The 9,080-nt window shown below is 40.2% G+C and overlaps 1 protein-coding gene across 1 annotated transcript; it reads left to right on the top strand.

Annotated features, from left to right (window-relative positions):
• The first annotated feature begins 3,130 nt into the window (after nucleotides 1-3,130).
• On the top strand, nucleotides 3,131-4,054 carry LOC122921333 (olfactory receptor 6N2-like). The gene has a single exon (XM_044271310.1). The coding sequence runs from the start codon at nucleotides 3,131-3,133 to the stop codon at nucleotides 4,052-4,054; it is 924 nt and encodes a 307-aa protein (XP_044127245.1).
• Nucleotides 4,055-9,080: the final 5,026 nt, after the last annotated feature.

A 9,080-nucleotide genomic window follows, 5' to 3' on the forward strand; every position in this document is an offset into this window, starting at 1 on the left:
CGCTGGATCTCCCTGACTGCCATTTGTAAAACAGGCTCTATTTAGCAATAGAGCCTGTTTTATTGCTAAAAAAGTGCGTCTTATCAAGCGAAAGATATGGTATATCCTCATTCTGAGTCATTCGGATATTGTTTACATACCAATAAAGGGAAATTCTCTATTGGAAATTAGTCTAATGACACCAGTGTTAATGACCATGGGGATTAACTGAAGGTGAATATACTAACGAGCTTACTGTACTTCTATTTTCGTAAAATTTTTATAATTCCCATAAGTAAAAGAAAAGCTTTAATTAGTTTGGGGGGATTATTTTTCCCATGAGCAATATGATTTCTGTACTCGCATCATAAAAGGAGACAAAACAAACTCATTTTCCATTCCAGCGTTTTTGTGAATTTGAACGATGGTTTTGGACAGATCACAAGAGTTGTCTCATTTACTGTCTATTTAGATTACCCAGTCTATTGTCTATGCTATAAGATAAGATATTCTAATTTCAGTTGGTGCCAGTCATACCGATATTCTTCATATACCATACAGTGAGATTGTCTAATGGTGAGTAATGACGGCAGTGTTGTGTTTTACCCCCATGCATTTCACTTTTTACAACGGAGAAGATGGAATCCATATGTATTTCTATGGCAAAAACACATGTGACACATGAAGATTTGCTGTGTTTTTTTTTTTTGTCTCAGTCAAGGTGCAGTCTTTGGTGCATGTTTCTCCGGTTTCGACATTGCTCCAATCCTCACTGCTTTCCACTTTCTGGTCCTGGGCTCAACAAACAGGAAATTTCTTGGACTGCCCGCTCAGCCATTGAGTGTCCCATAATATGAATACAATCACAAGCTTCACAATATCTGTAGCTCGGTCCAATATGTTCCTTTCACCTGAAAATTGTATGACTCATCAAGTAGTGCTACATTATATCCACTCAAAGCTAACTGTTGACCGAGAAATCCCAACCTTAGGAGGTGTACAACCTATGCAGTTGCTAAAGGTGCAACACTTAAATTATTGAGGGGTGCCAGTAGTTCTAGTGACCTGGGTACCCAGAGCTTTTACCTCAACTTCCACTTGATACCTGGGTTTAAACTTTAGAATCAATTACTTAATTTACAGTATTATATAGAGGAATTGATGGCTCAGTTGTCGCGTTTGGCACTGTTGTTTGGGCACTATATGGTGGCTGTATTTAGATACTGTATGACCATAAAACATAAGACCAGATCTGGAACCAATTGACAACTTTTCACTTACAATTTCTGTAAATAGATGATTACAGGGTCACTGAGTATTCGTAAAACTTTTAAATAGGGTTGAGCGAACCTGAACTTGACCCCGAATGGGGACCATGTGGTGAGCGCGGTGACATCACCGCAGGTCCTTCTAGCTTCATTCAGCAGGTCCTGAAGAACAGAAGATACGCGATCAAGTGGATGAGGTGAGTTTTTATTTTTATTTTTAACCCCTCAGTACACATTTTATTTAGTATTCTGTTTTAAGAATGCTATTATTTTCCATTATAACCATGTTATAACCATGTTATAACTGAAAATAATAAAATCACCCGAACACCGAACCCAAAACCGAACTTCAGTGAAAAAGTCAGGGTTCGGGTCCGGGTAACCGAAATCGCAATGTTTGGTACGAACCCGAACTTTGCGGTTCGGGTTCGCTCAACTCTACTTTTGATATGTCATAGAGGCATATTAACTTTGATAGGTGAAGGTCTGAGTGCTGAGACAAGGAGAGAGAAGCGCTCACATATTGCATTATCTTGCGGCATGGGAAGGAATCTAGACAGATCCATAGACTTGATTTGCCATATCAAACATTTTATGAAAACTCTGTGACCCTTTAAATAGCTAAAACCAATAAATTACAACATAAAATTCAATAAAAACTGAGTTGATGTATTTATATTTATTGTCAGAACACTCAAATTTTTACATTGTAACATAGTGTGCAATGCTGGAAAAATACATATGTCCATCCAGTTCAGACTATTATTATGAAAACTTGACCCAAAGGAATGTTATAACCCTCATGAGATGTTACCCAGCTTTCCTCATCTTCGACTTCAAATCTGAATAACTCCCTGGACCAATGACCTTTCTCCAGAAATCTAGTAACTATAACTTGAAATATTGTTTCTTTCAATAATTATACAGGCCGCTCTTGAACTCTTTCAGTGGGTTCACCATCACCACTTGCTCTGGGAAACAGCTCCATAGATTCACAGCTTTTTAAGTAAATTACTCTTCTATGTTGTCCTACAAAGACTTCTTTCCTCTAGACCAGAGATGCCCAATATGTGGCCCTCCAGCTGTTGCAAAACTACAACTCCCACCATGCCTGGACAGCCTACAGGTATTAACCTATAGCAGGACATGGTGGGAGTTGTAGTTTTACAACACAGGAGGGCTGCAGGTTGAGCATCTCTGCCTTAGACATACAGGATGTCTCCTCGTCACATTCCTAGATAGAGATAGATGATGGGAGAAATCACTGTACAGGACCGATATATTTATGCATAGTTATTAGATCTCCCCTCAGTTGTTTTTTTTCTAAACTAAATAATATTTTAGCCATTTTACCAACAATAGAAGTTAAACATACCGGTCTATAGTTTCCAGGTTCACATTTTGACCCTCTGAATATTTCCACCACAGTCCTGTGGAACAAATGCTGTCATTATAGAGTCTAAGCATTATAGAGAAAATTACGGGGATGTTTGCCATCTAGACCTGGTGATTTACTATTTTAATATTTTTAAAGGGATATCTGATTGGTGGTTCTCTGACAACCAGCACCTGGACTGGTACCTGGCCGATACTGGAAACAAAACAGCGGATGAGATGGGAAAAAGAAGTCTCCATCCATTGTGAATTGATTGCGCCAGCCTACTGCATCTCAACTCCCATTCAAGTGCCGATGCCATTTTTGGAGTAAAGAAAGATTTTTTCCCGCAATTGACAACTCCTTCATAGAGGTTTCACCTTCCTCTGGATCAATCTTGGTAGGGTTATAAGCTTTTGTCAAAATTTGCATATACTATAGGAAAAAAAAGATTATCACACAAATATCAATATCTGAATACCTTTTGTGTCTTTTGCAGAATTTGAAAATGGAGGAATTCAACCACACATCAGTCAATGGCTTTACATTATTATCCTTCTCCAACCTTCAACAATTCCAGATCTTTATGTTTATCGTCATTTTACTGACCTACATTATATGTGTTGGGGGAAATTCTGCAATCATAGCTATTGTTCGGGTAGAACGATCTCTTCAGATCCCAATGTACTTATATATTTCTACATTTGCTGTCTTAGAGATCATGTTTGTGACTTCCACTGTTCCGAATCTTCTTTCAAACCTAGTATCAGCCAGAAAGAAGATTTCATTTATTAACTGTTTTATCCAGTTATATGTCTTTAACTCTCTAGGGGTCACAGAGTGTTATCTTCTTGCCCTAATGGTCTTCGATCGGCACCTGGCTATTAATCACCCTTTGCATTATCCAGCTATAATGAACAACCAGTTTTGCATTAAGTTAGCTATTCTGCCTTGGATGTTAGGATTTCTTATGGTTCTATCTCCAGCTATCATGACTGCTCACTTACAGTTTTGTGGTCCTCGTGAAATCAACCACTTCTTCTGCGATTTTGCTCCACTACAGAGTATGGCATGCTCCATTCCTTTCTATGTTCTTGTCATAACCAGTTTGGTTGCTTTCTTTGATATTGTAGTCCCCTTTATCCTTATTTTAGGATTTTATATACATATTATTATTACAATTATGAAGATTCAGAATAAAGACAGCAAAAAAAAAACTTTCTCCACCTGCTCTTCTCATCTGATTGTGGCAAGTCTTTTCTATGGCACGGCCACTATTGTTTATGTTAAACCTAAAGGTAGTCAGTATGATAAATTTCTTGCTCTCATGTACACAACCATCACTCCATTCATAAACCCATTTATTTATACCTTTAGAAACAGAGATGTTAAGGGAGTTCTCAGAAGATACATGAAACATCTAAAGCAGTGATTGTGTTTGTAATATATAACACATAAATGATCCCGAATGCAGAATTTTCATGGTATAGTAAAAATAAAGGAAAATCTTAAAAAGATTTAAAAAATATATATTTCCTATTCGTGTTTATGATTTCCAAATGTGACCAAAAGGAAAATAAAGATTTCCTTCTGTCCCTTTTTAAAGCAAATACTTGGCAATTCATTTTGCCATTATATTTTTGGCTCAGGATTAGGCAGACTATACACTTAGGTTTCTTATTTTGACAAAACTGAAATTTTTGTGATTGTTCCATATGAATTGCTTAAAATGGAAAGCAACTCCACCTATCCCGAACCATCGCTTAGTTGAACTTGATGGACTTATTTCTCTTTTTAACCATTTTAACTATGTAATTATGTAACCCCTGTTTTACAGGTCCCAAAATTGTATAATTTATGGGCTGTTTTTTTATTAAATTTAACAAATCTGCAGTGTGTCAATCACTGATAGGACCTCTTGTTCATAGAGGGGAGGCTGTCAATCACTGAAATAACCTCCTCCTCATAGAGGGAAGGCTGTCAGTCACTGATAGGTCCTCCTCCTTATAGAGGGAAGGCTGTCTGTCACTGATAGGATCTTTTCCTCATAGAGGGAAGACTGTAAATCACTGATAGGACGATCTCGTCATAGAGGGAATGCTGTCAATCACTGATAGGACCTCTTGTTCATAGAGGGAAGGCTGTCAGTCACTGATAGGACCACCTTGTCATAGAGGGAAGGCTGTAAATCACTGATAGGACCTCCTCCTGTTAGAGGGAAGGCTGTCAGTCATTGATAGGACCAACTTCTCATAGAGGAAAGGCTGTCAATCACTGATGGGACCTCCTCCTCATAGAGTGAAGGCTGCCAATCACTGATAGGACCTCCTCATCATAGAGTGAAAGCTAGAACGCTGCCGTGAAGGTGCACGCTACCGTGGCTAAAACACAATGTGGTTAGTAGAACTACAGGTAACAGCACACTGCTAGTCAATTGCACAAAGATATATAAGCAAATACTAAATGAAAAATAAACAGCTTGGTGGCCATACTTACTGCAAGGGCGGTTAGTAGCTCTTTGCGCATATAATTGATAAAAAATATGTCGGGTCTATCTACCGAACGACAAGGTGGCTTCTCATCAGATAAGTCCTTCTCTAACATGCCTCTCCAGGGCTTACAAACTACAATCTGGGCAAAGTAGCACCCAGCTACAGTATATCCTACACATGCCTCTCCAGGGCTGCCAGCCTGCTATATGGGCAAAGTAGAATACAGCCATACAATATTTCTAATTAAAAGCACATGGTAAACTTTGCCCATATAGCAGGCTGACAGCCTGGGAGAGGCATGCGTAGGATATAGCTGGGTACTACTTTTCCCCGACATATTTTTGATCAATTATATGTGCAAACAGCTTCTAAATGCCCTTGTAGTAAGTATGGCCACCAAGCAGTTTATTTTGAATTTAATATTTGCTTATATCTTTGTGCAATTGACTAGCAGTGTGCTGTTACTTGTAGTTCTACTAATCACATTGTGTTTCAGCCAAGGTAGCGTGCACCTGCGTTCTCAAATTTACCTATTATGGAGGTGCTGGTTAGTTTATTTTTCTTTCCTATTGTCACTGCCACTGGGGGTGGCGCCCCCAGCTAGTGAGTTTGAACCGTGCACCACCGCCCATTTACCATGTGCTTTTAATTAGAAAGATTGTATAGCTGTATTCTACTTTGCCCATATTGCAGGCTGACAGCCTGGGAGAGGCATAGGTAGGATATAGATGAGTGTTACTTTGCCCAGATTGTAGGCTGTAATCCGAGGAGAGGCATGTTAGAGTTGGCCCCATCTGATGAGAAGCCACCTTGTCGTTCGGTAGATGGGCCCGACATATTTTTGATCGATTATATGCGCAAAGAGCTACTAACTGCCCTTGTAGTAAGTATGGCCACCAAGCTGTTTATTTTTCATTTAGTATTTGCTTATATCTTTGTGCAATTGACTAGCAGTGTGCTGTTACCTGTAGTTCTACTAATCACATAGATTGAAGGCGGTACTGATAGTTCCCCCTCCTTATAGAGGGAAGGCTGTTAATCAATGATAGGACTGTCTCTTAATAGATTGAAGGCTGTCTGTCACTGATGGGACCTCCTCCAAATAGGCAAGATGCTGTTAATCACTGATAAATGTACACTATACATAGCAGTACTAAATATACACTATACATATGAAACTGAAGGGACATAGCCTTCAAAATACTATTTTTAAATATTAAATGGTTACAAGAAGACAACCTATGTAGATTTTGTTTTGGGGCCATGCTTCCATACTGTATAAATTTAGGAAGCCAATCATTCAAACTGATCACACGTTCACAGTATATCTTGTGATCAAATATCAGCCACCATCTGTAGTCAGCAGATATGTATCAGCTCCTCATTGAGCAGAGGGATTTCCGCCTTGTAGGTTTCACTTCTAATACCTGTAATTATACGAACATGAACTCTAATTATATCATTATGCTGTCAAAGTAAATTGTTAGAGCTCATGTGGCAAAAGAGCCCTTAGCGTTAAGCCAAATGTTCAGCCAAAACCAGGAGTGGATTAAAAAAATAGGATGGGTAGTATCTGTCCTAAATTTTTTCTCTCCTTTTAAGATCTCCTAATTTTGGGCTTTAAATACATTAAAAACGCTTACAGTCCAAAAATATCCTAGAAGGTTAAAAAAAATGGGATATGGAGGGAAAGGCTGAGGGCTGACATTTGGCACTCCTGCCAATCAGGTGTTTAAAGAAACCATGGCACTTGTCTTCTTTAATGAAAACCTTCTCGCTGTCTACATTGTAGTAGTGGTGCATGGTAACTGCACCTGGGATAAAAAGCTGTAGTTACCCTGCACCACCAGTAAATGTACAGTACAGACCAAAAGTTTGGACACGCCTTCTCATTCAAAGAGTTTTCTTTATTTTCATGACTATGAAAATTGTAGATTTACACTGAAGGCATCAAAACTATGAATTAACACATATGGAATTATATACATAACAAAAAAGTGTGAAACAACTGAAAATATGTCATATTCTAGGTTTTTCAAAGTAGCCACCTTTTGCTTTGAATACTGCTTTGCACACTCTTGGCATTCTCTTGATGAGCTTCAAGAGGTAGTCACCTGAAATGGTTTTCACTTCACAGGTGTACCCTGTCAGGTTTAATTAGTGGGATTTCTTGCCTAATAAATGGGGTTGGGACCAACAGTTGCGTTGTGGAGAAGTCAGGTGGATACACAGTCCTACTGAAAAGACTGTTAGAATTTGTATTATGGCAAGAAAAATGCAGCTAAGTAAAGGAAAATTTGTGGACATCATTACTTTAAAGCGAACCTTTCACCAGGATTTCACATAATGAAACTATTACCAGTACCTTATAGATATCCTTATTGTGTTTCAATGCATTATTGTGCCGCTTTCCTGGGATGGATATTCATGAAAGAAACGAGTTATAAAGTCCTGTCTCCAGCTCCTGAAGTCAAGGGGGTAGCCCTTCCCTCACTCCGGGCTGTACCTCCCCTGCCCTAACCCCGCCTCTATGTAGTGTAACTGACACCCGGCTCAGTCGCCGGGACCGCGCTTGTACAGGCGGCTCATGAGCCGTCGGACTCGAGCGCGATCCTGTAACTGAATCGCGCATGCGCCGTCCCCGATGCCTGCCTGTCTTCTCTTCCTCACGCGCGATTCAGTTACAGGATCGCGTTCGAGTCCGACGGCGCATGTGCCGCCTGTACAAGCGCAGTCCCGGCGACTGAGCCGGGTGTCAGTTACACTACATAGAGGCGGGGTTAGGGCAGGGGAGGTACAGCCCGGAGTGAGGGAAGGGCTACCCCCTTGACTTCAGGAGCGTGACTTCAGGAGCTGGAGACAGGACTTTATAACTCGTTTTTTTCATGAATATCCATCCCAGGAAAGCGGCACAATAATGCATTGAAACACAATGAGGATATCTATAAGGTACTGGTAATAGTTTATTATGTGAAATCCTGGTGAAAGGTTCGCTTTAAGAAATGAAGGTCAGTCAGTCTGAAAAATTGGGAAAACTTTGAAAGTGTCCCCAAGTGCAGTCACAAAAACCATCAAGCGCTACAAAGAAACTGGCTCACATGCAGACCGCCCCAGGAAAGGAAGACCAAGAGTCACCTCTGCTGCGGAGGATAAGTTCATCCGAGTTACCAGCCTCAGATATTGCAGGTTAACAGCAGCTCAGATTAGAGACCAGGTCAATGCCACACAGAGTTCTAGCAGCAGACACATCTCTAGAACAACTGTTAAGAGGAGACTGTGTGAATCAGGCCTTCATGGTAGAATATCTGCTAGGAAACCACTGTTAAGGACAGGCAACAAGCAGAAGAGACTTGTTTGGGCTAAAGAACACAAGGAATGGACATTAGACCAGTGGAAATCTGTGCTTTGGTCTGATGAGTCCAAATTTGAGATCTTTGGTTCCAACCACCGTGTCTTTGTGCGACGCAGAAAAGGTGAACGGATGGACTCTACATGCCTGGTTCCCACCGTGAAGCATAGAGGAGGAGGTGTGATGGTGTGAAGGTGCTTTGCCGGTGACACTGTTGGGGACCTGAACCCAATCGAGATGGTTTCGGGTGAGCTGGACCGCAGAGTGAAGGCAAAAGGGCCAACAAGTGCTAAGCATCTCTGGGAACTCCTTCAAGACTGTTGGAAGACCATTTCAGGTGACTACCTCCTGAAGCTCATCAAGAGAATGCCAAAAGTGTGCAAAGCAGTAATCAAAGCAAAAGGTGGCTACTTTGAAGAACCTAGAATATGACATATTTTTAGTTGTTTCACACTTTTTTGTTATGTATATAATTCCACGTGTTAATTCATAGTTTTGATGCCTTCAGTGTGAATCTACAATTTTCATAGTCATGAAAATAAAGAAAACTCTTTGAATGAGAAGGTGTGTCCAAACTTTTGGTCTGTACTGTAGATGGAATGTAGGTATGGCAAACA

This window comes from Bufo gargarizans, chromosome 11, assembly GCF_014858855.1.
Source record: "Bufo gargarizans isolate SCDJY-AF-19 chromosome 11, ASM1485885v1, whole genome shotgun sequence".
In the NCBI taxonomy this organism is placed as follows: domain Eukaryota; kingdom Metazoa; phylum Chordata; class Amphibia; order Anura; family Bufonidae; genus Bufo; species Bufo gargarizans.

Excerpts from the sequence above, each read along its gene's own strand:
- LOC122921333 (XM_044271310.1), top strand. The coding sequence starts at position 3,131 with ATGGAGGAATTCAACCACACATCAGTCAATGGCTTTACATTATTATCC.